General features: G+C 57.5%; 6 protein-coding genes across 6 annotated transcripts; all 6 read right to left on the reverse strand.

The window, feature by feature from the left end:
• Positions 1-2,447: 2,447 nt before the first annotated feature.
• Positions 2,448-5,165, reverse strand: LBRM_27_1030 (conserved hypothetical protein; the record flags this gene model as incomplete). Its single annotated transcript, XM_001565812.1, has 1 exon — positions 2,448-5,165. One exon carries the CDS (start codon positions 5,163-5,165, stop codon positions 2,448-2,450), a length of 2,718 nt encoding a protein of 905 aa, XP_001565862.1.
• Positions 5,166-6,589: 1,424 nt separating this feature from the next.
• On the reverse strand, positions 6,590-7,000 carry LBRM_27_1040 (conserved hypothetical protein; the record flags this gene model as incomplete). Its single annotated transcript, XM_001565813.1, has 1 exon — positions 6,590-7,000. The coding sequence occupies one exon, from the start codon at positions 6,998-7,000 to the stop codon at positions 6,590-6,592; it is 411 nt and encodes a 136-aa protein (XP_001565863.1).
• Positions 7,001-12,828: 5,828 nt separating this feature from the next.
• On the reverse strand, positions 12,829-18,468 carry LBRM_27_1050 (putative ABC transporter; the record flags this gene model as incomplete). The annotated part of the gene is made up of 1 exon (XM_001565814.2): positions 12,829-18,468. One exon carries the CDS (start codon positions 18,466-18,468, stop codon positions 12,829-12,831), a length of 5,640 nt encoding a protein of 1,879 aa, XP_001565864.2.
• Positions 18,469-21,152: 2,684 nt separating this feature from the next.
• LBRM_27_1060 (putative ABC transporter) lies at positions 21,153-21,632 on the reverse strand (the record flags this gene model as incomplete). The annotated part of the gene is made up of 1 exon (XM_001565815.2): positions 21,153-21,632. One exon carries the CDS (start codon positions 21,630-21,632, stop codon positions 21,153-21,155), a length of 480 nt encoding a protein of 159 aa, XP_001565865.2.
• Positions 21,633-24,518: 2,886 nt separating this feature from the next.
• On the reverse strand, positions 24,519-25,364 carry LBRM_27_1070 (conserved hypothetical protein; the record flags this gene model as incomplete). Its single annotated transcript, XM_001565816.1, has 1 exon — positions 24,519-25,364. One exon carries the CDS (start codon positions 25,362-25,364, stop codon positions 24,519-24,521), a length of 846 nt encoding a protein of 281 aa, XP_001565866.1.
• Positions 25,365-26,241: 877 nt separating this feature from the next.
• Positions 26,242-27,381, reverse strand: LBRM_27_1080 (conserved hypothetical protein; the record flags this gene model as incomplete). Its single annotated transcript, XM_001565817.1, has 1 exon — positions 26,242-27,381. One exon carries the CDS (start codon positions 27,379-27,381, stop codon positions 26,242-26,244), a length of 1,140 nt encoding a protein of 379 aa, XP_001565867.1.
• Positions 27,382-27,400: the final 19 nt, after the last annotated feature.

Genomic DNA, 27,400 nt, shown 5'->3' on the forward strand with positions numbered 1-27,400 from the left:
CCTGAGCCAGTCGCCTCAGCCCCACCCCTCCTCCTCTTGGACAGCTGCGGTGCAAGCGCTTAAGAAATTTAAGGGGGCGGCAACAACGAAAATGAAGTGCAGTTGTGAATTAAGAGAGGGGAGAGAGAGAGAGAGAGCAATGGAGAAGATAGGCGAAGACAAGAAGCCTCCGCAGACGGAGGGACACAGCGGCAACACGAGCAAGGTCAGTCGTGAAATGTGCGATTTGCATGCGGTCACGCTCTGGTACAGGTACCCCGAAAGACCTTCATCGAAAGCTGCGAGGAGCACAGAGGATCGAAATCGGGGCCATACGCATCTGCACAGAGTCGACACCACATGTTTTCGCACGGCCAGCAAGGACGTACATCCGTCTCTTCACAGTAGCGTCAATGGTAGCGCCGTAACACCTCTCTCTGTATGCATGTGTCTCACACTTGGCTCTCGCAGTCCTTCCAACACTGACCTCCCCTCTCAGCCATTACTAAAGCCGTCTCTTTTGTACGATGCGCCTCTGCTGGTACTCTCATTTGAAAAAGGCCGGTTGGGCTAGAAAACAAGAGATGGAGAGAAACGCCTACAGCGCAACAGGGGCAACATACAACATTTTTCTCCTCCGCCTTGTCCACTCCCTGCCATTAAGCATGACGGCTCAGCCCTGCTCAACCCCACGGCCTGCCCACAGGGAGCCCATCGCGTGGTGCGCAGCCGCCATAGACACACGCGCTGGGGCGATGGTCTGGCACAGCCAGCTGAGCCCTGCCCCCTGCCCAACGCACCACCCCCAGCCGCCGCCATCCCGCCGCTCCCCACAGGGTGCATCGGTCGGGGCAGCGCAGGCGCGCCACACCAGCAGGCAGTGAGAATGCGGTGGGGTGCGCTCCAGTGACGCTGGCACTCTGGCCTCGCTACGTCGTGGGTGCATGACCCAGTTGCCACCAGAGGTGGCTCGGCGCAGTGGCGGGGAGGAGGAGGGCTGCGTGGCTACCCCCGAGAGCAGAGGAGGGAGGGGGTGGAAGCACTGAGCACTGGGGTGTTGCCCAGTGATGAGGGGTAAAGTAAGAGAACGAAGAGAAAGAGAGGAATACGCAGAGCAACTCTCAGCACTGAAAAGAAAGGGGAAAAGGCGACGAAGGCTCCGGCTAAGCGGAGCGGAGGAAGACAAAACAATGCGCGCCTGCCTATGTCATTTTTACAGCCGCAGCGCATTGATGCGGGCATGCGCCTGTCAGCCAGGCGTGTAGATGTGCTTTTCTCGTTCTCTCTCGCGCTCTCGTCCCCTAGCGATCGAGAGGATCCAGAAGAGGCTGCCACAGCAACAAAAGGGGGGGGGGGGGGGGGGGGGGGCGAAGGCCCGCAGCGCAAGTTGGCTGAGTTTTGTCCCTCTCACGCGTCGGGCACAGGGGCCTCTCCCTCCCAACGAGGGCGAGAAAGATGCATTACCCCTGACGCTCAATTTCTTCGCGTTGGGCAGCGGCCCAGACAAAAACGCGTGACGGGCTCAAGCTTCGGGCGTCAGAGAATCGAAGAAACTGCGCACCAGCACAAGCGCGCACCACGCAATGAGTCAAAGAGAGAGGGGGTAGCGAGAAGGCCAGGGAGAGAGAAGAGAGAGGGGGAGGGGGCAAGACATGCTGACGGAAGGGGGAGAATACGTGAGACTATAGAAGAGGACTACGTAGTAAAAAGCGGTGCAAAACAGAACCGTCTCGCTTGCGTATGTGTGTCGGTGTGCGCTCACTTCAAGCTGCTGGAAGAATGGAGAGACACAGACACACATGGCGCGTGAGTGCCTCCATTATGCACGGACTCTTCTCATGATATCTGCAGCCATTTTTCCTGGGGTCATGGTTGAAGAGCAGGGGCGGTACGGCTACCCACGGCAGCGACTGGGTCAGTAGAGGTTGCAGCTCATACCGCCTCCCTATCAATCAAGGATGCCACTCAAGAGGAAAATCGTGAGGAAGACAGTGAAGGCGAAGGAAGAGCCATTCAGAGAACTACGGAGTCGCCACGCTGTCCATCGGACCCGCTGCATATTGTGTTCGTTTTGATGGGCAATTTCGCTTCTATCCCTGTATGACCTCACCGCTTCCGTCGCTTCCGAGGGCAATCGATGAGGTGGGACGAGTGAGTGGGACACCGTAGAACGAAGCAGCACGAGAGTTTGGCCTTGTGTCTGTCGCCTTTGAGGCTCCCGTGCACGCGTGCGTGGGTGGGTGGGTGGGTGCCTCTGTGCACGGTGGTCTATGAAGCAGAGCGAAGCAAGTGAAGTAGTGTAACCCCCTCTTTTCTCTTGCACACTCCTCAAAAGCAAGAAAATGTGGCCCAAAAAAGGGGGCATGCGGCACTGTCAGTCGCGCATGTAGCGCCCTTAGACATCCACACACACACACACACACACACACACACACACACACACACACACACGCACGCGCGCGTGGACGTCACAGGCTGTGTAAACCTTGTAGCATCTCTTCCATCCCACGCTGAACCAGTAGCCGCAAAATCGGTGCACCGAGGGTGCAGAAGACGTTTAGCTTCGTCACGGTTGTGGTCAACCGAAAGGAGCCCACAGAGACGGTCAGCTTTTCGAAAGCAATGTGCATGTTGCCAGAGGCCATCAGCCACATGTACATCTTGCCCTTCAGACGGATGTTGGTGGCTTTGATCGTGGCGACGCCGCGTGTAACGCCCTTGGTGTACAGCTCCTCCTCCCTGCCACGCAGCGTCCACGCCGCCACCCGTGAGCCGGGCATTGATTTTTGACGCTGTGATTGCCGGGCTATGCGTGCTTGCCGGGCGGCGTTGGCCTCGCCAATGTACGCAAACTGAATCGCATCGAGCGCCACCGCCTTTATGTTAAGCTTCGCCTTCATTCGTGTCCCTTCCTCGCAAAACTCTATGGAGCACTTGTCCTCCCGAAAGCTGAGCTCAGTCAGCTTGAGAGGAGAGGTGGAGAGCAGAATCGGACCGAGCAAGGGCACCTCCAGCGGCTCCTCTGTCATGCCCTCCAACACCTGTTTGCCACGCAGCGCCTTCCCAACCACGTGCAGCAGTCGCTGTAGAATGATTGTGGTCTTGTTATGCAGATTGGGGCACTCGTCATGGATGCAGCGCACAAGCTCGCAGCGCGACTTGGAGCCGAATACCTTCTCGTAAGGAGCCAGCATCGTCACAATGGTGTCCCAGCGCTCCTCCTCGGCGTTCAGGAAGGCTGCCGGGTCGAGGCTCGAGCACCCACTGTGCGCAGCAGGAATGCCTGCTGTTCTCATGTTAGATTGTCGCTCGGTGTGCAGCTCGTCCACATCCCTATCAGCTCTGTTGCCGCCATTGACTGACATATTCGCCCAGCCGCCGTACGCTGCCCGCTGCCGCTGAGTGTCCAGGGTGATGATGGAGGGTGCACTTGCCTCCTCGCCGTCAGCGGCTCGTGTGGGTGCAAGCTCGGACGAGCGTGTTACGCTAGAAGGTCTGTTGAGGCCCTTCTCATGTTGCAGTAACAACGCAGGCGTCTGCAGGGAAGTTTCGCGAAAGATCAAGTTGCCTACTGGTGACAGGCTGCGCAAGCGCTCCCTCACTTTCTCCGAAGTTGTGAGAGGGTGCGGCTTGCGCCTATTGAGCGCCTCGCGGGCCGCATTTCGCATGCTGTGCTGCGCGTGAAGCGCATCGGAGGAGGACGCGTCGCCGCAGTCACCGGAGAACCGTCGCGTTCCGTTGGTGGTGCCGTCGGCCGTCCTCGCGCTCGCGCCAAGTCGCGTCCTTACACAAGCTGCAGGCAAGTTGGTATGTGTGCGGGAGTGAGAGTGCGATGTGGGTGGCACCTCCACGCTGAAAAGCTGCTCGTTGTTCTTGCCTTCCCTGATGCCGTCACTGCCAGGGTTGGGCACTGAGGTGCCCCTCGGCTCAGCCGGCTCGTGGGTCTCGTTCCCTTCCTCCACGGAAAGTGAAAAGCTTCTCCGCGGGGAGGACAAAGCAGCCTTGTCGCGTGTCTGACCATTAGCCAGAGCACTCAAAGCAGGTTCGTGGACTTCATCTTCCTCCACAGATGGCGCTGTCACGGCGCCATTTAACGGAGACACATCCAGATGCCCCTGGGCCCCATTTAGAGGCAATGACTGCACCGCCACCCGTAGCAGCGGGTCCTTAAAAAAGGACGCCTCGTCGAAGACGCGCAGAGACATTTCGCGCTCCTGTCGTGCCTCAGCCGGCCCCACACGAATGGCCTGAGGTGCCCACGCTATAATTGGGGCTGCACGTGGTGGGTCGCTGTCCTGCTGATAGACAACGCTGGCGGTGGCGTTATCCTCACCGCCGCCATTGCGTTCACCTGTTGAGCGCTCATCGGCAGCACCACGCGCCTGCTCATGAGAGGATTTGCCGGTCTTTCCTAGCGACTGTGACAGGGGTGCAGCGTTGTTGACAGCATGCAGCATGCTGTTCGGCTGCAGGTCTTTGAAGTCGGATGCACTGTTAGACATCGCGAGCGAGATGCGCGACCGCGACTGGCCCTCTCGTCTCCGCTCACTGCCACTGCCCCTGCTGCCGTCGATTGTGGCTGTAGCTGCCCCGTAAGTGGTAGGCTCCTCGCGTAGAGGAAGGTCCATGAAGGCCACCTCCGCCAAGTCGCGTGAGGGCAGCAACGTCGCGCGGTCCCAGTCGGATGTGTCCACAATGAAGAGTCCCACCGTCTCTTCGTACTCCTGCAGCTGTGAGAGATTGCCAAAGTGCCCAGGACGAAAGGCATCTGCGGCTCGTTCCTGCAGCGACTCTCTCAAGCCTGCAAACGCCGTCGCGCGCTGGGCGCTGGGTCGCTTTGGGTTGGTGAGAAGGTCGTGCTGCTCTTTGAGGTACGTGAAGCCGCTGTAGTCGGGGTTCAGTGCTTCGTAGGCACGTGTTGCTGCTTCGTCGGCGCCATCGGTGTTGTTAATGACAGTCATGAGCTCATCATACCCGGCGTACGGGTAAAGGGCTTGCAGGTAGAGTAGCTGATCGTGCGACACCGTCACACTCTTTCTACCGTGCCCCGCTCTTTTGCTGGCCTCTTCCGGCGTCACCTCTGGCCAAATATCGACACCGATACCGGAACTCTGCGTCGCGGTGAGCTCGTCGTTCGCCGCTGTCGCCGCGGTGGTGCTGTGCAGAGACAAGCGCGATTGGCCCATTACTGCCGCAGAGGTCACAGGCCACGTAACGCCAAAAGCGACGCAAATCCGAAAAGTAAGGTGAAGAGACGAATAACAGCGCAATGCCAACTCACTGTCTTCTCAGCGGTTATGTTGTGCTCTGCGCGTGTATGAGTGCGCGGCGCAATCCTATGCAAGTCTCCTTCAGGGGCGGCTGTGACAACCCTGAGGTGGAGCCGCTCGGGTGGAAGGTAGAGGAAAAGGAAGGCAAGTAATCCAGTGGGGTAAATGAGTGTGCTAGTGAGCAAAGAGACGGCGACCACAAGAGCAAAACAACTACGATGGAAAGTGGCAAGACCGAGTCAGAAAGGGTGTAGATAAGGAGCAGATGCGCACGTCCTGAGAGGCAGACACACGCGCGCTGAGTCAGAGCAGAGCATATGCGTGGTAAACGAGAAAAAAACGAAGCTGGACAAGGCAAGAAGCGATGCTCCCCAGTCCCGTGCGACCATCTACGAGTTGGACACTTCCGATCTCAAGACAGTGGACAGGCGCCGCGCGAAGCAGCAAGGAGAAACAGCAGCGAGACTGCGGTGTCGTGTGCATAAGAGGAAGCAATAGGTACGAGAAGCGGGGCGACGAATACCGGGGAAGAAGAGAGTGCACCGCCACCGTACACGAGAGGGGCGATAGGGGATATAGTCTCCGCACAACCACATGAAGCGTGAGAGAAAATGGGGGGGGAACAGAATTCACATTAGGGGCAGGAAGGAGAACCACAGGACAAGTGGAGAAGATGGCAAGTGAGTCACGCCTTAGCGATGCACAGCTGACTAGCAGCCAATAAACGTAAGGATGGGGTGGGAGGGGGGGAGACGATGATGTGGCACAAGAAAATGCACTTGTCTCGTCCGCAGACGGCACAGCTGCACGAGCTACCGACCAGTACTTCTTGTCACTTCTTTTGTGGGGCGAAGACGGGTCGTTTTCATCTCTCGTTGTGTTGTCAATGTTATGGAAAGAGATACTCGAGGGAGCAGCAGCAGCAGCAGTGGCACAGCTCCTCCCCCGCTCCTCTACGTGACTGCACACTCACTACACGAGGATCGGGGAAAAGGGTCCTCTGGAGAGGGTAGAGAAGGGAGGGAAGGAGGTGGAGAAAGGGGTTCCATGGAAGAAGCTGAAACAACGAGACGCAAACACAAGCAAACAAAAAAGCGGTAAAGGAGCAGCAAGGTCAGTGTCTGCGCATGTGGCAACGCAGCAACACAGAGGAAAGCGCTGCCCTTTGTTTCTCCCGACGCATAGACTCATGGGCATCGGTTTAGAAGGAGACGAAAGAGAGAGAGGAACGCCTACACTCACACGTACCACGCCGCGAACAAGTGGGAGTCCTGGGAGAGGAACATGCCCGTGGAGCAGGAGAGAGGAAAAAAAACTGGTGGAGTGAAAGCTCGGCAGCTTCATGGTGCAGGAATATAAGGGCCTTTCGACCACGTCATCAGCTCAGATACGGCGGCATCAAGCTCTCGCAGGAGGAACACGACGAGTAGGCCGTGAAGCCTGTTCTCCGCTCTTGGCGGCAACCCTATCGAGCGTGCAATGCCTTCGCTGTAAAGGCATTCTGTCGGTGGTATCGCAAGGTAGAGCCCTTCTTCGTACGCTCTTATGTGCGTCTGCATCCAGCTTAGCTGCTGCGGGCACGCAGGCGAGAAAAGCTGTGGGTGAAACACTACGATACTCTCGAGCAGGAGAACGTGCATCCGTGTCAAGACGACAAGTCGCACGCCGCACAAGAAAGGCGCCTGCTTGCTGTTGGGGCTGTCGCATACCAATGGGTGGCAGGGGAGAAGTCGCTGCACGTGGGTCTCCATCGGTGAAGTCACCGCACTCTCCCCAGCACCACTCGCCACCGGTGCTGCGCCGTCGCCCGCACATATTGAGCTGACGGTGTCGCGCCAAAAGCAAAGCGACCGCTACGGGCCAGGCGCTGTGCTATCAAACCAGTGCCTCTTGCGTAAGCTGGCCCTCAGATGACCCACAGCCGGCTCCAATGCGGCCTGATCTGACTTCATAGACTGTTCCCCACTCAGAGGATCGCATTGCTCCACGGGAGCAGCGTCTGAGAGGGCCGCTTGCAAGCGCCATCACAGGGCGCCCTTGCGCTGGATCGCATCTGACTGGTAGGGGTAGCTGACCACAGAAGTGACTTGCAAAGAGCTGAAGACGCCACACGTAGGACAGGACTTCCCGAATCGGCTGAAGGCATTTGCTCATCTGTGGTGTCACCGAACTGGGCTCCGCCGCGCAGTCGTGCACACAACGTCACATCAGCGGCAAAAGCGGCGACGTTGCCCGGCACTCGGCAGCGGTGAACGCAGGTGAGTCATACGATGGCTTCGAAGGTGGTAATCTGTCGCGGGCATAGCGGCTGAAGTTGTGCCACTCCACCGCGCCAGCAATCGCTAGAGCCTCCGCCGCTGTGGCACAGGCGGACACCTCCTCGCTGCCACGCAAGTCAGGCTGCGACACCGCGCACAGAGAGAGGACTTCAGCCAGGCACCGACAGTGCTCCCAAAAGCAAAGACACAGCTCAGTGTAGAGAGCCTCTGCAGCAACAAAGGGCCGAAAGGGGGACAGAGGCGCGAACAGCAACGATGCCGCGGCGCTGTCGCTGCAAGGCATCGAGCAGGATGAAGAGAGGGTAGGAAGCTGAGCAAAAAAAAAAAAAAAAGAAAAGAGACACACCATTCGCGTTTAGCGAAGCCGCCGCTCTTGTCAGCAACGTCGTCGTCTCGCACAGCGGCACAAGCGCATCAGCGCCATGCGTTGCGCTTACCCCTGGCACACTTTCAGCGCCTTCACCCGCAGGTAATACCCCTGCTGAAGTCCACGAGCAGTTTACTCCTTAAACAAGTTCCTCCAACGAGAGTCACTGGTGTGTCGTGGAGGTACCACACGCAGTAGAGCGCCGCTGTCGTGCCACACCAGCAGGCAGTGAGAATGCGGTGGGGTGCGCTCCAGTGACGCTGGCACTCTGGCCTCGCTGCGTCGTGGGTGCATGACCCTGTCGCCACCAGAGGTGGCTCGGCGCAGTGGCGGGGAGGAGGAGGGCTGCGTGGCTACCCCCGAGAGCAGGGGAGGGAGGGGGTGGAAGCACTGAGCACTGGGGTGTTGCCCAGTGATGAGGGGTAAAGTAAGAGAACGAGGGGAGGAAAGAAAGAAAAACGCTGATGAATAACGTAACAGTGGCGAGTGAAATGAGCAGTGGACACGTGCCAGTGTGCTTACTTCTGCATTCCGTGAGATGCAGCGTCAGCTACTGAATTCCCCGAGGCGTGCCTCACGTCCATCTAGCTGAGCCAGTCGCTCAGCATACTGTGCCTCCCATAGCCGGCATCGCTTCTCCCACGCAGCGACCCGTTCATGAAAAAGCTGCTCCGAGTACAGGAGGGCTGCTTCTCGCCTTTCTAGTTCCTTTAGCTGCCTCTGCAGTTGTCGATAGATCGGATTTTCAGCCTCAGTGGAATGGGCTGAATCACGTGAAGTCGAACGGTTCTCTGCTCGAAAGGAATGCTTAGACGCTTCATGACTCGCTGCGTATGACGCCAACGGGCTTATTGTCCCCACTGCCATGAGAGGGTAAGAGACAGACGGCGCAGGCACTTCCGGTGCACATCTCGTTGGGCCGCGCTCAAACTCCATTCCGACTCAGCTATCAGTGACACCAGTAGCCACGCCACGAGAGCGGCAAGATGGTGAAGCGAGAGCGCTAAGATAACCAGAAACGTGCCAGAGTGAGTATATAATGTCTGGATGTTTTTAGGTGTACGCCTTCAGAAGCGGCGATGGAGTGTGGCGGCCACCGCTTCTCCGCGCCAGATGAGCGTCAATGCCCGCAACAAGAGAGAGGGGCAAGTAAAGTGAAGGGGTGCAACAGCAGCTCGCAGGCCTGCAAGCGCGCATCGGGATACGCTGGCCATACAGACAGACAGCGCCCTTCAGCGCCCACTACCTCCTTTAGGCCTTCATTGGTGTTTTCAACACCCGCTCGTCGCCTCATGACGGAAGAGCACCTCCATACGACGATTCTGACCGGAAGAAGAGTGCAAAGGCAACACCCTCGTTGTGCCGGTGCGCTAGAAGATCGCTGAAGCGAGGAAAAAAAATTTGAGTCTTTGGTAAGCTCTGCGATGTTACATCTATGAACTGAGAGTACATACGTGTGACTTACGCCATCTCCGTGTACGGGGCTGAGTCGGTCGGCGCTTCTGTCTGTGTTGGCGTGTCTGAGTGTGTGTGGGTGTGTGTGAGTCCAGGAGCTGTTCTCTCTTCCTCGTCTGCTGGCAATGGCAGCACTTACTTTTTTGATGACCGAGCGAAGTAGAGGTCCAGGCCCCTCAGCTGGCAGGCACGCACTGACGCACACATCGAATCACACATAGTAATGTGGAATAACCTACAACAGTGCGACACACAGTGAAGCAAGTCGTTCTTCCCTGACGCGACGAGCAACAGACGTTACACATCATACCCACAGAAAGAGAGAGAAACTCACGCGACTGCACTTCTTCCTGGTTCTCTCCTCTGCGTGCTGGAGCACCGCAGTCAAAGGCGACGTGGAGTGTCTTCCCTACCTCCTGTGCTTAGCGGTCCACTCCCCATACGAGCACACACCTCCCTTGGACAGGTTCGCAATGTGCCAGAGCCTATCGCAGCTGATCCCCCTGCTCTGTTTGCTGATGCATCGCGCAGAAAATGGAAAAGAGAGAGAAAAGAGCCACACAACAAAGAAGTAAATATGTATTATAAGTAAGAAGACCGGAAAGAAAGAGAGCAACTCACTGCAGCGCCTATACAGAGCCTCTTCCCATCCCATCCCATCCGCCTTTGCCGAGAGGTCGTTGGAAGAAGAACGAAAGGGCCTTCCCCAAACAAGCACGAGAGCGAAGGCGAGAGAGAGGGAGAGAGAGAGGAGGGAGAAGGGGGGAGGGGCAGTTATGTAAGGAGGAAGGAGACAAAATAGATTAGAGAAGGCCGGTAAGGGTCCTCGGAACGCAAACAACAACAAAAAAAAAAAAACACAAAAAGTGAGAAGAGATGGAGAGGGAGGTAGTGAGTGGGGGAGCACACACGCATACGCACACACACACACACACACACACACACACACACACACACACACACACACACACACACGAGAAGGGGTAAATAAATCAATGAGAGAAACTCACAACTCCGCACCCGCACGCAACGAACGGGTGCTGCAAGCCGCTTGCAACTTCGGCAACTACCGCAAAAAAAAAAAAAGGATGGTCTGATGGGGCTAAGGAGAGGGAAACTCAAGGGCAGCAGGAGAGGAGGAGGAGGGGGAGGAAGCATCGAGCCTTCTACGAGTAAGGTAGGCTGAGTTCCATCAGGACGAGGCTTTTGACATGAAACCGCTACGTTAGCTCAGGAAAAAGAATCACAACAACAGCAGGTGTGTGTGTGGGGGGGGGGGGGAATCGAGAACAGAAGTTCAAAATACAAACGAAAAACAGATTGAACCACAGGCGATCACGAGAGAAGTAGAACCGCCCGTATTGGCTGAATAAACAAACATACAAAAAAAAGCACGAGAGAGAGAGAGAAAGGGGGGAGAGAATGGGGAAGGAGAATCGAAGCCTGAAAAGTGACGGGTGCACAAGGCAACACAATACTCGAATACTCGGGTACGATCCTCCGGAGAGAATGAATGAATGAAACCGAAGATCAGAGCTCACAACAGCGTACATACGCACGCACATACCTAGACATACACAAAGAAAAGCAAAAAATGAAAAGACAATCCTGACAAGTGCTGAACAAAGATGCGGACAGAGGATTGAGAAAGACAAACGCCGTAATGCCCGACCCTCAACGACTCAATCAAGCCATAAAGACGGTGAAGTGGCTCTCAGGGCCAATGGAGGCAGTCACAGGGAAAGACACAGCAAACGGCTAAACAACCATAGCCGAATCATGTGGAAACCACTCCTTGACACCGTCACAACCACGGCCAACGTGGTGCACGTCGCCTCTCCTCTCTCATCCGCTTCTCGGAGCCGCAAAGCTCCTTCTTTTATACTTCCTAATTACTCTGGTAGTTTCCACATTTCATTCCGCCACGGACAAGCCAACACCGGCATACGCATTACAGCCGCGGCTGGGCCCCGGCCTCCGGGAGCCCTCGGGGATGAAGCTGCCGGCCCCAGGGCCGGGGCCCCCCGGCGACCCGCGCCACACCTACCCGGACGCGGGGGACACCGCCTCCACGCACGCCGAGGCGGATTCGCGCGCACCCCTGCCCGCAGCGTTTGCCGAGCACCGACGCGGCCCACAGCAAGCAACCACACATCCCACCACGACCGCACGCCTCCTCCGCACAGCACCAGCCCAGCCAGGTCCGGCCCGCCGGAGCAAACGGTCCGCACGGCCATATACCCGAAGGCAGGCTGCAGGTCGCTGGTCCTCCCCACAACGAGGGGGTACGGGACGCTCGATACCACGCGGTGAGGTGGACGGCCATCATGAGGAGCGTTGTTGCCTCATTCAAGAAAAAAAGTACAACACGAGTACGTGAACAAGTCCACAAACGAGGGGGGAAGTCATACATGAGCAGCCATACACGCAAGCGCGTATACCCAAAGTGTCTGCGTGCTTGGCTTGCGCCCCCGATCGTATCATCCATCAGCGTCGATCACTCAAAGGGGAGTGTAAAACCAAAGAAAGAGATGAGAGACAGACTACATGTTCGTAAAACAAAATGACAACCAAGAGCGTACAGGTTGTACGTGCATCATCAGCCCAAACACATGCCAATCACGCGAGAGTGTCCCCCTTCCTGTTGCCCACTCTGTCGGGGCTTTTGCGGGGGTGCAGAGAAGCTGAGAAGGGAGAGCGCGCACAGGTACTGACGTCAACGCATTCAAAGAAGTAGTAAAACTGCTCTTTGCACAGTATAAAGTGAGCCTAGGGACGCCGACCCTGACGCAAAGATGGGAAGGAATAGCGAGGATGCAATACCACACGAGCCACAGCACCAAAGGGGGAGGTGAAAGAAAGCACAAATGAGGCACGTTAGTGTTTGTTCGCTCCTATCAGAATAGATCGAAAGGCAATAAAAGGGCATACGTAATGAGGAGAGGGCCCCTTGCACACCACGAGGCAACGCCGCTCTTGTAGCTCCCTCCAGCTTTCCACTCACGGCGCCTCTCTCCATCCATCATTCCTCCCTCTCACACGACTGAGCAATCACATGTTCTCCATATTGCTTGCCTGCCACGATGCTTAGACAAGAGGAGCAGGAGTGCGCGATCCACAACCTCGGTGGGTGAACGGCAAAAGCGTCACACCAATAAGAAACAGCAAATCAACACGCACAGCAAATCAAATCGCATGCCTTGTAAAAGCGCGCAGCTCTACGTGTGCTGCGCAGCGATGCAACGATACAGCCGAGAAGAACCATTAAGAGGAAACAAAAAAAAAAAGAGAGAACGAAGCGTCTGCAGCGAGGCACATTGTACTGCAAATTTGCGCAGAGAACCTGACTGCCCTACACATGCTCCATGCCCTTCACTAGCTTCACTTAAAGCCACTATAAGGGGCAAGAAAAAGGCATCAACAACGATGCAAACATCCATCCACCAATCCGCTTAACACAGCCACTCGAACCTTCGCCTCACCTCCGCAGAAAGCCCAGACAGTCACAGCTGCATTTTTGCTTGCTCTGCATGCGCTCCTGGTGCTCCCCCTCCTGCTGAAGCTCCGCCTCCTCGCTGATGCGCATGAACACCTGCTCAATGGACGTCTGCGCCACCTTGTAGTCGCGGATCTGCAGCCTCTCCTTCTGCTGCTCCAGCGCAGTGAACACGCTCGACAGGCGCACAGTGCTCGGCAGCTGGTACGTGAAGCGCTTCGCGCGCGCCTCTGTCAGCTCGCTCGACGGGAACTCCTCCTCGAAGAACTGCTCCACCCCAGCCATCACCTCCGGCGACTCGTCCGCCACGTGCACCGCCACCTCGAACCCCGTCCCGTACTTCTGCTTTAGATGTGTCTTGTCGCCAATGCACCGCAGCGTCCCGTCCACCATGATCGCCACGCGGTGCGCAAGCGCCTCCACCTCCTCCAGGTGGTGCGTCGTCAGCACAACAGAGCAGTTGTCCGCCACCGTCTCGATCGCGTTCCACAGCCCGCGCCGCGCGACGGGGTCCATGCCAGCCGACGGCTCGTCGAAGAACACAACGCGCGGCCCGCCAATGAGTGACACGGCGACCGACAGCTTGCGCCGGTTGCCGCCGCTCAGCTCGTGCGACTTCGTGCTCCGGTACTCCGTCAGCCCGCACAGCCTCATCAGCCCATGCACAACTCGGTCGCACGACCGCGACGAGATCCCGCGCACGCCAGCGTACAGGTACAGGTGCTCCTCCACCGTCAGCAGGTCCAGGCACGCATCGAACTGCGGGCAGTACCCGATACATCGCAGCGCCTCGCTGCTCTCCGTCACGATGTCGTTCCCGCACACGTAGGCTCGCCCGCTTGTCGGGCAGAACTCCTGGCACAGGATCGAGATCGTCGTCGTCTTGCCAGCGCCATTCGTCCCGAGGAACCCAAACACCTCACCGGCCTTCACGCCGAACGTGACGTTCCGCACAGCAACCTTCCCGTTCGGGTACTCCTTCCGAAGGTTCAGCACGCGCACGAGGTCTCCCTCTCGCCCGTCGCCCGCCAGCACCGTGTGGCGCTCCGCGGCAACGTCCTCGTCCTCGTCCTCGATCGCCTCCGCCGGAGCGTCTGGGTTGTGGAACAGTCGCTGGCTGCGCTGCCGCCGCCCGGGGTGGTCGATCAGCAGTGTGATGAACACGAGAATGGGGATCTCGATCGCCATGTACACACATACCCACCCCACAACGTCCATGTCCCACGCGCTGTTGTTGATGCCAAACGCACGGGACACTTTGAGCGACGCTAGGTTATTGATTGCCTCGCCGACGCAGTAGCTAGGTACGATGCGGAAGATCCAGCGGAGCACATTGGCCACTTTCTTCGTTGATTCGCTCAGCGTCAGCGCCGACACCGCCAGAACCAGCAGGAAGCCAATGATGAAGTTGACAAGCATGACGACGTTCTGCGCAGTGGAATGACTATCAAAGGCAAAGCTGAGCGCGTATGCCATAAGGATGCCCGACACACCGTAGAGCAGAAGCACCACAAACGTTGCGCCGATGTTGTTCGACGCCACGTACTCGTCACGGCCGAAAGCCAAAAAGACAACAATGACGAGGCACATCGTGATGATGTACGAGCAGAGGTCGAACAAGAAGTTGGCGAGCCAATAGACGTAGAAGCTCAGGCCAGAGACGTTCTGCAGGTGCCGCGCCTTGCACTCGCGCTCCTTCACGATCCAGCCCACAAAAGTCGAAGGAATGAAGGTGAACGGGATCATGATGATGACAGAAATCATTATCGCGTACACGGACGACTCCACCGCCTGTTGCTGCGACGTCTTGGGGAGAGGGGAGACGGCGGTCATAACACTCATGTCAGGTCGACCAGTTGCCGCGTGAAGGTAGGCAGCAAAGACGTTGGATGTCTCGATGGCGACCTCATGCAGTGCTGTTGTGTTGTAGAAGACACTGTGGTACAGCTCGCCGCCGCTCGCCACCGCGCACGAGACGCCGCCGTAGCGCTCGTTCGCGTGCGTGTTGTACGTCATGTTCAGCTTCGCCGAGAAGGCAGAGGCGCTCGGCGTGTCCGTCCAGATATCCATGTGCGCGTTCGGCGAGAAGGGTGTCACCACGTCCAGCACGCCCTCGCAGTTCGCAAGCGGGATGTCCACCGCCGCCCCGTACACGTCGCTGCTCAGCGTGATCGTCGACGTTCTGAACAGCTTCACCAGCGTCAGCAGCATCGCGAGCAGCACACATGCGACGGGGCACACGATCTGGAAGAACTGCGTGCGCCGGTCGCGCAGCGCGTTCCACAGGCGCTTCACCATCATCGCGCGGAACTGCAGCCGCCACCGCGTCCACCGCCCCGTCTCCATCTCCACGTCCCACACAGCCTCAGTTGCCTCCGCCGTCTCCTCCACCACAAGCGCGTCCGCGTCGCACTCCGCATCCAGGCCCTCCGCGATCTTGATGAACACCTCTTCCAGGGTCGTCGCCGAGAGCGAGTACGCGTTGATCCCAAGACCGGGGATGCCGTCCTCCACCGCCGCAAGCAGGTCGGGAAACGCAGGCTTCGATGCCATCGGCAACCGGTACGCAACCTCGCCCGCGCCGCTTCCAACGCCTTCCGCAGCAGGCACGAGTGCCCGCACCATCTGCTCGATCGGCCCACGCCGCACGTGCGACACAACAGACATTGTCAGCACGAACCCGACGCCAAGCCTCGACTTCAGGAACATGTTCGACCCCGCGCACTGCAGCCGCCCCTTGCTCATGATCGCAACCGTGTCGCCAAGCAGGTCGGCCTCGTCCATGAAGTGCGTCGTCAGCAAGATCGTGTGGCACTGCGCCATCTCCTTCAGCAGCCCCCAGGTGTGGCGCCGCGCGCCAACATCCATCCCAGCCGTCGGCTCGTCCAGGAACAAGAGCCGGCTCCCGCCAACAAACGCAATGGCGACCGACAGCTTCCGCTTCTGCCCACCGGACAGCGCCTTCGACATGTAGTGCTCCTTGTCCTCCAGGTCCACCGCAACAAGCAGCCGCCGGACCGCATCCTCCTTCTCAGACCCCCTCAGCCCCTTGATCGCAGCGAAGTAGTCCAGGTGCTCCCGCACCGTCAGCCGTGGCCACAGGATGTTGTGCTGCGGGCACAACCCAATTTCCTGCCGCACAGCGCCCAGCTCGTGGCGCACCGAGTGCCCGTAAACGTAGCAGTCGCCGCCGTCAGCCTCCAGCATCCCAGTCATCAGGTTCATCGTCGTCGACTTGCCTGCGCCGTTGTGTCCCAGCAGCACGGAGATCTCGCCCTCGTTCAGCGACCAGTACAGGTTGTTCACCGCAACGAACGTTTTGCTGCCGCGCTTGAACGTCTTGCGCAGCCCGCAGATCCGCACCGCCGCCGCCTCCTCCGCTGCAGGGTCCATCGCCTCGAACACGCCGTCCGCCGCGCGCCCGTCCTCAACGTCGTAGTCGTCGTCCGCGCGGCGCCGGCAGAAGCACCACCGCACAGGGTCGATGATGATGAACAGCGGGTTCTTCGTCGTCCCCCACTCCTTTGGGATCACGCAGTCGAAGTACAGCATCAGCAGCAGGTACACAAGGATGTCCACAGCGAGAAACACGAACACAAGAATCAGCTTCGGCTCGTCGCGAAAGTAGGCGAGCGCACTAACCCCTGCGCCGCCATGCACCTCATGCTCGAAGAGCAGCCCGAAGCCGACAGCGAGTGCGCTCGGGCTCAGGATCATGATGCCCGTCTTAGCGCCGCTGCCAGCGCGCTGTATCGCAAAGAGCGGAATCGCCATCACGAAGTAGATCAGAGGCGCGACGATGGCCGCCAGCCGGGCTTTGCTGAAGATAGCTGCGATCGCGCCGGACAGCGTGATAGTGGACCAGGAGAAGAACAAGAAAATAAAGAAGACGTAGCCGGCACTGCTCTTGGGCAGGTATGTGAAGTGCAGGAGGATCGTGATGATGATGGACACCGCAGTGTACCACACACCATACACCACCAGCCACGCAAGGTACATGGTCCACTCGGAGAGACCCATGATGAGCATAGCCTCACGAATGCGCAGCTCCTTCTCCAGCACAATACGCTTTGTCAGCTGCGAAACAGGATACAGGAACCCAAGCACCAAAATAAGCGGCGCCAGGGAGGCGCCGGTCGACAAGAAGGAGCTAGCGTCGTACGCTTTCGTGGGCATGGGGGTGTAGCTCAGCGGATTCGTGGTCGATATGCCGAGCACGCTCGTGATGTAGTGATTGTACACGAGCGTCTGCAGCGTCGTGTAGCCCGAGAAGATGTACGGTGAGTTGGTTGTCGTGTCGAGTCCGCCAAGGTACATGCTGAGGATGTTGTCCGACGTCGCTGGCAGGGCTGATGAGTTGACCATGATCTTCACACTGAACATATCGGCCGTGTAGCTGTCGACCTCCACAATGCCCCACGTCGGCGGGTCGCTCTGTGTCAACGACGCGACGTGTGACGCAGCCTCCGCTGCCGTCGCAAATGTGCCGCCGTACGCGTTATCAAAGAGCGTCGACTGGGCCTTCATGTACGACACCAACGACACCACCTCCGGCGTGTTCGGCGCAAAGTACAGTAGACCGCCGTAGGAGAACGGCGTGGGGGTCCTCCTCGATCCATCCATGGTCACCCACTGGCACGCGATGAGCGTGTCCAGCGACAAGATCGGTGATGTGGAAACCGGCACGGTTAGGAGAAGCTGTGATAGAGAATTCTTGAGAGGTGGATCGTAGCAGAAGCCAATAGGGATGCCGCGGCCGTGAGGGCAGTCATATGTTTTTCCCGCCAGACACGGCGTCAAGCCAGCGATGCTGCTCGTCAAGGACGCATTGTAGCACAGGGAGCGACTAATGTTTGCGGCTATAGCGGACACCGTATCCGGTCCTGTGGGAGAGTAGTAGAGAACTTCGTCACCCCTTGTGGTACCGAAGACGGCCCACAGCGCAACGGTGCCGATAACAAAGAGGATGGGGACAAGAAACTCGCACAGCGTCGAGCACCACTCCCGTTTCATCAGGATCAACACGCGCAGAATGGTGTGCCCGAGTTGCTGACAGCACCCAGCCCGACCACGGCGTGGCAGCGGTTTGTTGGCGGAACCGCTGCTTTTGGTACTGCTCGCCTTGCGGTGAAAGACACTGTATTCACCATTCGCTTGAGCCGGTGAAATCATCTCGACGTCGTTCTCGCCATTTTCGAGAGTGAGCGGCAACGCGTTTTCCCTGGCTCCGAGCGCAGCCATTCTCACTCCCCCTTTGTGCAGCGGAGCGGCTTGTGCTATGTGCTCGCCAGAGTGAAAAATCATTGAACCCCCGGCACTCATGGGAGAAAACAAGTCCTCTACTACCACAGAAGCCGAGTGCTTTACTTCGCCGGCGGCCTCGCGGTTGTGGCGGAAAAGGGTCACCTCGGATCGTGCACCTGGCTGGCTAAGTGGAAAGAGGGACTTTGGCGTCTGTTTTGAGGTAGGGGAGAGAGAGAGCTTGTCGGCCAACGGTAATGTCATTGGGGCTTGACTCAACGGAGTAGCCCACTCCTCGAGGATACCACAGGGCACCAGGTCGGCGCTTTCCTTCTCAATGTGCAGAGGGTTTGTGAACTGAAATTCCCGTACATCCAGCATTTTAGTAGAGGAAGCTGAGGTACAGCGGAAGCGCGAAGGCGCTCGCACGTCAAGCTGATTTCGTGAATTCCAGGGCGGATATAAAGCCGCAGCACCAACAGCATGTGCGCTGAACGACCCCTTCGCGGTTACTTTTGCAGCGACTCTGCACAGCCAGATGCTTCAGCCTCGCCGAACTCACAAGAAAGTATGTGGGAGAGGGAGAGGACGTGTGCAAGCATAAGCGACAGACACACACTGCTAATTCTCGGAAAGAGTGGAAGAGGGATGCAGGGCTGGTGTGCCGAAGATGAAAGAGACACGAACGCGCGGTATGAGCGAGTCCGTAGAGCTGTACAAGAGGGGTGGGGAAGGGAGAAACTGGAAAAGTAAGCGAAAAAAAAAAAATTGGCGCCCGGAGAAGAAGAGGAGAACAGCGGCAGGTGACTGAAAAAAAAAAAAACACGCCGGAACAAGACCGAGGCTCGAGACACAGGCGAGACGACAACAACGAAAAAGGGCAGTAATACCGGTGAGGAGCGCTAAACAGAAGCAAACACAAGGAGAAGCGGCGGGGCGTGTTACTTACTTGTGGCGCACCGGAGTTCCTTCTACCGTCACGCCAAAAGGGGAGAAGAGGTGAGGAAGGGAGGGGAGGGGAGGGAGGAAGAGCAAGGTGCGCCCTGAAGAATGTGCACAAGCTCAAAGCTGGAACACACACGCACTACAACACACTTGCAACACAGGGTACGAAGCTTGAGGAGGGAGGAAGGGCGAAAACTAATCCAGTGAAAGGGGAACCCCAAAGGGAAAGTTCCTCAAAGGAAGAGGCAAAAAAAAAGAAAACAGGAGTGCAAAACGAGAATGAAACACAAGTAGAGGTGCACTGCTCAGCCTTAGCCCTGCACACCCACACACAGACGTGCACGCACTCAGTCCCTCTTCGTAGGGTACGTCGCGACTGAGGAACGAGCAGTTAGAGGGAAGTCTAACACAGCTATTCTGCAGAATGGCGAAAAAGAAAGGAAGGCGATGAGGGAACACACGCACGCACGCCCAAGTGCGGAAGCGGTCCTGCCTCTGTGTGGTGATCGACAGGCTCGCACTAATTTGCGTCAAGTACGCGCTGAAAGTTGCTGGAGGTAGGCAGGCAGGAGGAGTGCAAAGAAACGCGCGTGGGTAGTGAAATCGGACTGAATGGGTGTGCGTGGATATGAGATACAGCGAGTATGTGTGGTGTCGTGGCGAGAACGCAACTTCACAGCGAGAGGTGGAGAGTGAGAAGAGAACGAAGTAGATGAGACACATTGACGGCGGAACCCGTGAGTAGAGCTCCGGGTCTCGAGGAATCGCTACAAAAGGTGGAGAGGCGCACTTAGCAACCCCAGACGTCAGCGCCTCCTAAAACGAACATGAGCATGCTCGCGTTCACACAAACGTCTACGTGCGCGGAATACCCCCGCCGACGTGGAGTTTCGAGAGTATTAGAGTGCGGATACAACATGCAGTCCCTCTTTCGACGCAGGTACCCGCTCTCACGAAGCGCACGCACGCTTCTCAATGAAGGCCACAGCAAATACATGTGCCTCTCATGGGAATCCACTAAGTACGTGGGGGGAGGGGAGGAGGTAGAGGGAGGAGGATGACGAGCCCATACTCTGCATTACAAGTCGAGATACCGAAGTGGAAATGAAAGCAGAGATGCTAAGCACAGACACACGCAGAGAGACACTCCGTTGCACATTGGCATTCAGAGGTATCAGCAGCCATCTCAGCTGATATGCGACGCGCATCGAGAGCTAACAAAAAAAAGAAAAGCAGAAAGAGGAAGAGGGGGGAAAGGGAGGGATAAGACAGCACAGGCAGGGAGAATGAACCGTCAAGAAGGCGCCCACGAGGAGAAAATCCCCCCTGTCCCCGCCCAATAAAGAAAAAGTGCCCCGGTTAAAGCGGCATCGCATTATGCTTCGTACGTGTGTATGTGTGGAGGGCTCAGGAAGGAGGGGGGAAAGCCATTATGATTGTTGTCTCAGATTATTCGTTTCTTTTCCTGCTTCGCCATATGGTGAAGGGTAGACTGAGGGTGGCGAGAAAAGGAAATGACCACCGCAGCGAGCGTGAACATCGTGTGCCCTATTTTGGTTTCGCCTTGGTTCGTACCTGGGCACAAGCAGCAAAGCGAGGAGTTACAAAGGGGAAGACACGCACAGAGGCAGAGCCATCGACTCACCACCACTACGACTCCGCCTTTGGGGAAGGGGGGGGAGATACCGAAGTCACCCGGACAAGAGAAAGCACTGCGGTGTCCTCTGCGCGAGTGCGCGTGGGTGTGCTGTCTCTGAGTTAAAAGGGAGAGCGAAGTGGCGAGAAGAACAGCTGCGTAGGAGGCGTCTTTTTCAGGCCAACGACCAAAGGGACAGAATAAGAGAGAATGAAGGGTTTCTCTTGTATGGGTGCGTGCACCTCCTACGCTTTCCATGGCACCTAAAAAAAATGCCCATCAATGTAATATCTCCAGCAAGACGAGCACGAACATCCACTCTGCACCCCTCAAAGGCACTGCCAAACAGTAAGGAGGCGTGCAACCACACCCATCACACATACGCGGAAAAGAGAGTCTAGCCACTTTCATCGTAAGTGTAGCAGTTTGCACGTAGAGTTCCCGTGCACTAACGTGGCCACCTTTCCCGTTCGGTAAGCAAGCCCTAGCACAAGCAAAGCGACTTTTTCTCGCTCTGCATGCGCTCCTGGTGCTCCCCCTCCTGCTGAAGCTCCGCCTCCTCGCTGATGCGCATGAACACCTGCTCAATGGACGTCTGCGCCACCTTGTAGTCGCGGATCTGCAGCCTCTCCTTCTGCTGCTCCAGCGCAGTGAACACGCTCGACAGGCGCACAGTGCTCGGCAGCTGGTACGTGAAGCGCTTCGCGCGCGCCTCTGTCAGCTCGCTCGACGGGAACTCCTCCTCGAAGAACTGCTCCACCCCAGCCATCACCTCCGGCGACTCGTCCGCCACGTGCACCGCCACCTCGAACCCCGTCCCGTACCTCTGCTTCAGATGTGTCTTGTCGCCAATGCACCGCAGCGTCCCGTCCACCGTAAGCGCGTCCGCGTCGTCCTCCGCACCGGCGGGCAATGTCGTAATGTGCGAAGGTGGAAACAGTTGGTTCGTTGATGCGTACATCATGCTCGTTATGGAAAGCTGCGCTGAAGCGAGGAAACGGAAAACTGCTTAGCTCAGTCCGCAGCAGGAAGACCAAAGCAATCTTTACACAAATGTGTGAGGCTAGAGCGCAGAGACGACGCGGAGAAGAAAAAACACAGGACGAGTCAAGGCTTACGAGAACAGAACGACGAGCAAACGCACATGCGTAGAGGGAGAGAGAGGGGGGGCTAGGAAAAAGCCAGGAGAAGTGAAAATTCACAACGTCGACCAGGTGCTCACAGCAGACAGAAAAATTGATAGAAAACTAAAGACAAAACGAGAACACCATCGCGCGAGTCCACGCAGAAAAGAAGAAGAGAGGCGGCGTGCAGAAGGGGGTGTTGTCAAGACGTGCTGAACTGCGCTTAAGCGCACCTATGAGGCAGTGAGGAGCACACTTGGATGGGCAGAAAAACACAAATTCGAAAACAAAAAAAAAAACGCTTTTTATTTCGAATTTGTGTCGATGGCCCCACACTGTGGTGTGTAGCAGCCGTCGTATGACGTCCCTCACCCCACACAATGCCCAATGAGGCAGTGAAAGGGCGTTACACCCTTCTCTCCACATCTTGTCAAGACGTCGACTGCCCACACGCAAATAACGAGTTACCCCCCCCCCCCCGAGCAAGACCAGCACGCACACACGTGCACTTACACAGAAAAAGACAGAGAGCGAAGACGAACGCACGCGTAAGCCAGCAAGTGAATCTCAAACGAAAGGAAAGAAAAAAAGGGAGAGTTGTGGAGGGGAGAGAGGCTGTTGACCAAAGAGCGGAGAAGCGCACCAGAAGAGCACCCCAAGCAGGAGAAAGAGGTAGATAAAAGCGAGGGGAAAGAGAGAGGCCCAGAGGTCGGAATCAGCGGCGGGCTTCACACGCGCCCACACAGTGACGCACTACGGGGATGAAATACGAATTGGGAGAAAAAGAGATGGTATAACCCACTGTGCCACTCAATAGAGGCGATCAGTCGAGTAAAGAAGGCATAAAGGGTTAAATTGGCCACATGTCTCCAGTGATGGATTGCTGAGGGGCGGGGGGTGGAGGGAAAGAGGTGAACAAAAGGGGGAACAGCGCAGAATGTGGTATACACACGAGAGAGATAAGTTGACTACATAAACATAATGCACACAGGGGAAACATTCCAGCGCTAGAGGTGGGGAGGGAGAGAGGGGGAGAGAGACCGCTGCTCAAGGGTGAGGGAGGTGAGTCGGGAATGAGAATACAAAAGACAGAAAACCCCTACGCGAGGCCACCCACGTGAAGGAAGAACAAACAGCAACGGCGAAAGAAAAAAAAAACAAGCCAGCAAGCCGTCAGTGAGGGTGTTGTCATGCATGGAGAGCGGAGACCTTTTCGCGCTGCTGCGTTAGTTCCGAAAGAAAACAGGAAGAACAGCGCGTGTACGCAACTCTGGCGTCCTCCGCCACTCTCCCTGTTGTCTGCTAGTGCGTGTGGATTAGGGGAAAGAGGACGGCGGGAGAAGCAGGTGAGGGGGGGTTCTGCTCGGGTGTCCCATAGGGAGCCTCAGTTGTGGGGGATCAGTGGGGCGTTGATTTGGAGCCGTTGTGCAAAAGGGCTTGTGCACGTCTGCTCGAGCGGACCATCTCTTAGACAGCAAGCGCGGCGTTGGCGCGAAAAGGGCGTTTGTTGCGTCCGTCGCAGCAACAGAGTTTGTAAGGGTATGGGGAGGAGGGAAGGGACACCCACGGGCACGGCATTAAACGGTACCGGTCCAGTCGTCACGCAGTGTGTCTTTTGAATGCTTGCCAAGTGCTCCCTTGGGCTCTGCTGATTTGTTGCCCTCCTACCCTTTCCACGTATGGGAAAAGGTAGCGGAGAAAGTCGGTGCGTGCACCCACAGGCCTGTGCCGGTGAGGATTTGTAGAGTGTTCAGAGCGAGAGCGACGAGTAGAGCCGAGAGGAGCCGCAGTAGTGGCCAGAATGAAGAAACGACATATATGACAAGCAAGACAAGAATGCGCTGAAAGCAGTTGGGGGCGCACTACAGACGTTCGCTTTTGAGAGTCAAGATTGCCCCGTATCGGCGCTCCCCTCACCCTCAGCCCTCGATGCAGCGCAGCATGTCCACTGCCAACAGAACACAGTGCTACCTTTGCGATTCCATTCCACACGCGCCACGTCATACGGAACGACTTCTCATCACGGGGCAACACCCCAGTGCTCAGTGCCTCCACCCCCTCCCTCCCCTGCTCTCGGGGGTAGCCACGCAGCCCTCCTCCTCCCCGCCACTGCGCCGAGCCACCTCTGGTGGCAACAGGGTAATGCACCCACGACGTAGCGAGGCCAGAGTGCCAGCGTCACTGGAGCGCACCCCACCGCATTCTCACTGCCTACTGGTGTGTGTGGAGAGGGGGAGACCTGTCTCACCCTGAGGGAGACACCGGGTAGCCACCAGCATAATGGGAGCTGCTGTGAGGCAGCCTTCGAAGTGGATGGGTAGAGTTGGCGACAGGGGGAAATGTGCTCAGATGAGGGAGTCAGCTTATTGCACTGAGACGTGTGCCTATGATTATTTTGTACTATGAGAGAGAGAGAGGCCTGGGACAGCCGGGGTACAGTGACGTTCAACTCTCGCGCCCTACGGCAGCGAATGGGCACAGAGAAAAAGCGTTACCAAACGAGCAAAGGCGCATCACTGCCGTGGGATTTGTGAGTACCAACTGTGGACCAGGGGCGCAACGCGGCATTATTTGTTTCTCGGTTCGTGTCTCGCTTGGTTGTCCTCGGTACTGCATGGGCATGGAGATCAGCTCAAGGAGACCTCGACGGATCAGCATCCATGTCGGCGCTGTACCCCTCTCTCTCCACCTGCACCGAAGCAGCTCTGTGCGGCTTACGTGTTGTCCTAGCGCACGCGATGCATGACGAGGACGGCTGAGGGCACGTCGATGCGATCGTAGGTCCAACCCTTCCGCTGCTCCGCTCGCTGACGACGCTCCTCGTCGGCGGTGACACCGGCAAGCGTGTGCGTCAGTAAACTCGCAATCGGCTGAGCAGGCGTCGTCGTTGCCTGAGATGAAGATGCAGGCAACGACTCGACATTGAGGCAGGCAGGCTCGGGAGACTTCGCTGCGTCGCTCACTACTGCGGAAGAGCTCAGGGGGAGCGCCGCAGGTGGCACAGCAGTTCCTGTCGTCTTGCTGCTGACATGCACAATGGCACGATTTGTGATGGAGGCGCCTTCGCCAATCACCTCAGTCCACTGCCCCTCGAATCGCATCTCACATGGGGTTCCGGCATTCAGCAAGAGCTGCGGCGTGTCCGTCTCGAGCGTCCCTGGTATAAAGAGTGCGGCTTCGGGGGTGAAGGCGGCCTCGGCAACGCCGTGCGACGAGGTGATCGGAGGCGCACCACCATCACTGATAACGACGTCTGGTAACTCGCGTGCAGGAATCGCCGAGCCCTTGACAGCATCGCTAGATTTAACGGGTCGGGGGTCTCGAGTGCGCTCGCAGACGCGTACATGGCGGAAGAAGTCAAAGCAAGGAAAGCGCACAAGCACTGTGTGTACCTCTTCCACTTCGCACGTTTCCTCGATGACAGACGCGTGAAGCGGCAGTCCGACCTCGGAGCCCTTGACCAGCCGGCGCCGCTTGGGTAAAGTAGTGGTCGAATTCCTGAGGTGGTCACTGGAACCGGGGCGACTTCCTCCTCCCTCCGCCTCCTTGTCCTCTTTTCGATCACACTTCATTGAATGGGAGCGAGGAGCGAGAAGAGACAACAGGATGAGTGGGAAGGGCGTGTGCAGATGTCTAGTTTTGCAAGTGAAGGAGGGAGGTGGGTGGCATGACACACGCCATCCATGGGCCTTCTCGATGAAAGGGTGCAAGAGAGAAAATGTGAAACGAGGATACAGCCGTCGCCGCCTGCCCTCTTCGGTCCGCTGGTATCTTGTAGAGAAGCTTTGGTGACACACGCCGGTCAGTCAAGCTTGTGTGGCAATGCGACCCCGATGCGAGGTGGTGGTTCTCCTCTTCCAAGAGAGCAAAGAAGACGGTAGGTAGGTATAGCGTCAGCGAGTTGTTCGATGCATGTATTGGAGCAGTCCGTAGGCGCCCTCGTGCCACTCCTAAACATGTGCAGTAATATGAGTCTGCTGGCACGTACTCAGTAGCAATCTGCACATGCACGTACGCTTTGCGTTTGGCACTGTTTCCCTCTCTTTACGGCTTGCCTGGTCATGAAACACAACCGTCTGGCCTGGGCCACTCTCCGCAGACAGTAACCTTAAGCAGTCACGCATACACTCAATGGGGTCTGGGTGGCGTATCAGACGAGCGCGCGTTGATCCACTCCCTCCCTCGCGGGGTCACTGCTACCCTCTGCGATTCGATCGGACTGAGTGTTGTTTTCTTTCCACCTTTGATCGCGCTGCACTTGAACAAGTGAGCAAGCGGCGAGCAGAGGACACAAATGCACACAAGCTAGCAGAGAGTCGTGCGATGAAGGAGAGAGAGAGCGCACTGCGGTGGTGGCGCATCAGCCGCAAAAAGAAAATTAAAAAATAGGCGTACAGAGAGAGACACACGTAAGGGCGCGTTCATCTTGGCCGCCATGGACGCGCAAAGTCACAGGTGGAAGAGACGCTTGCAGTTCTCATACACGGCAGCGACCAGAGTCGCCTCATCCATCCTCGACAACGGATCCTCGGGTCCGGTGGCGCACGCCTTCGCGCAGCCGAGATACTCCTCCATGACCTGGACGAGATGGCAAGGTTCGTTGCGCCGCTCCAGACACGTCCCCATCACGAATGGCTTATTGCGCTTGGTCGTCTTGAAGATGGTCCGCACAAACTGCGCGCCGTAGTCCTTCCACCGCATGTCGCACCATGGTGCGTCCGTCTCGAACATCAGACGATCCAGCGGAATCGAAGTCACCTGCGCGGCCAGGGAAGCCTCTCGGAAGGCGCTGCAGTTCACGCTCAAGTACAGCCCCATCAACAGCAGTGCCTCCTGCTCCTCCAGTGTGCCATTAAAGCTGTGCACGACGCCGCGTAACTGCGCATTGACCGATGGTGAGGGGGCGCCTTCAATACCCGGCACTGCCCCAGTCGCGGCTGCATCAGCGGCGATACGTGCCCATATGTCTTTCAGTTGATGCACAAACGACATGCCGCACCCGCGTGAGTGGAAGAGGAACGGCAGCTGCAGCGGGGCAAAGGCGGTGAGCTGACGTGCAAAGTACTTCTCCTGCACCTCGCGCGGGCAGCAGGTGAGCTCCGCGTAGTCGATGCCCATCTCGCCTACCGCCACGACCACGTCGCGGTTCTTATTCACCAGATTCACCAAGTAATCTAGGCGCTCCTGAGCCCACACCTCCTCCTGCTCCGCCGTTGACGCGGCGGCTGACTTGTTGTGGTGTGCCACTACCATCGATGTGTCGCTTTCAGCGACGCCTCGAATCTCGTTGAGGTCCAGAGGACGGAGAAACTCGCCACAGTGCGCCGGGTGCACCCCGACAGTGCACAGCAACCGCCGATCGGGGTACCGTCGACACAGCGCGATGGCCTTGACGCTCTGGGCGAGGCTGGTGCCAGTGATTATGATCTGCTGAACATTGCGCTCCTGCGCGCGGGCCAAAATGTTGTCAAAGTCGTCATCGCGAAGACGGTTGCCCTTCCAGTCCATCCCGCGAAAGACACCGTCGGTCAGGTTCGCCGCCACATCCACGAGGTACGGCGGCGTGCGTAGCTGAGCTGCCGCCAGCATGTCCTCTGTGGAGGGGGTC

This window comes from Leishmania braziliensis, chromosome 27 (genome assembly GCF_000002845.2).
Source record: "Leishmania braziliensis MHOM/BR/75/M2904 complete genome, chromosome 27".
Taxonomy (NCBI): domain Eukaryota; phylum Euglenozoa; class Kinetoplastea; order Trypanosomatida; family Trypanosomatidae; genus Leishmania; species Leishmania braziliensis.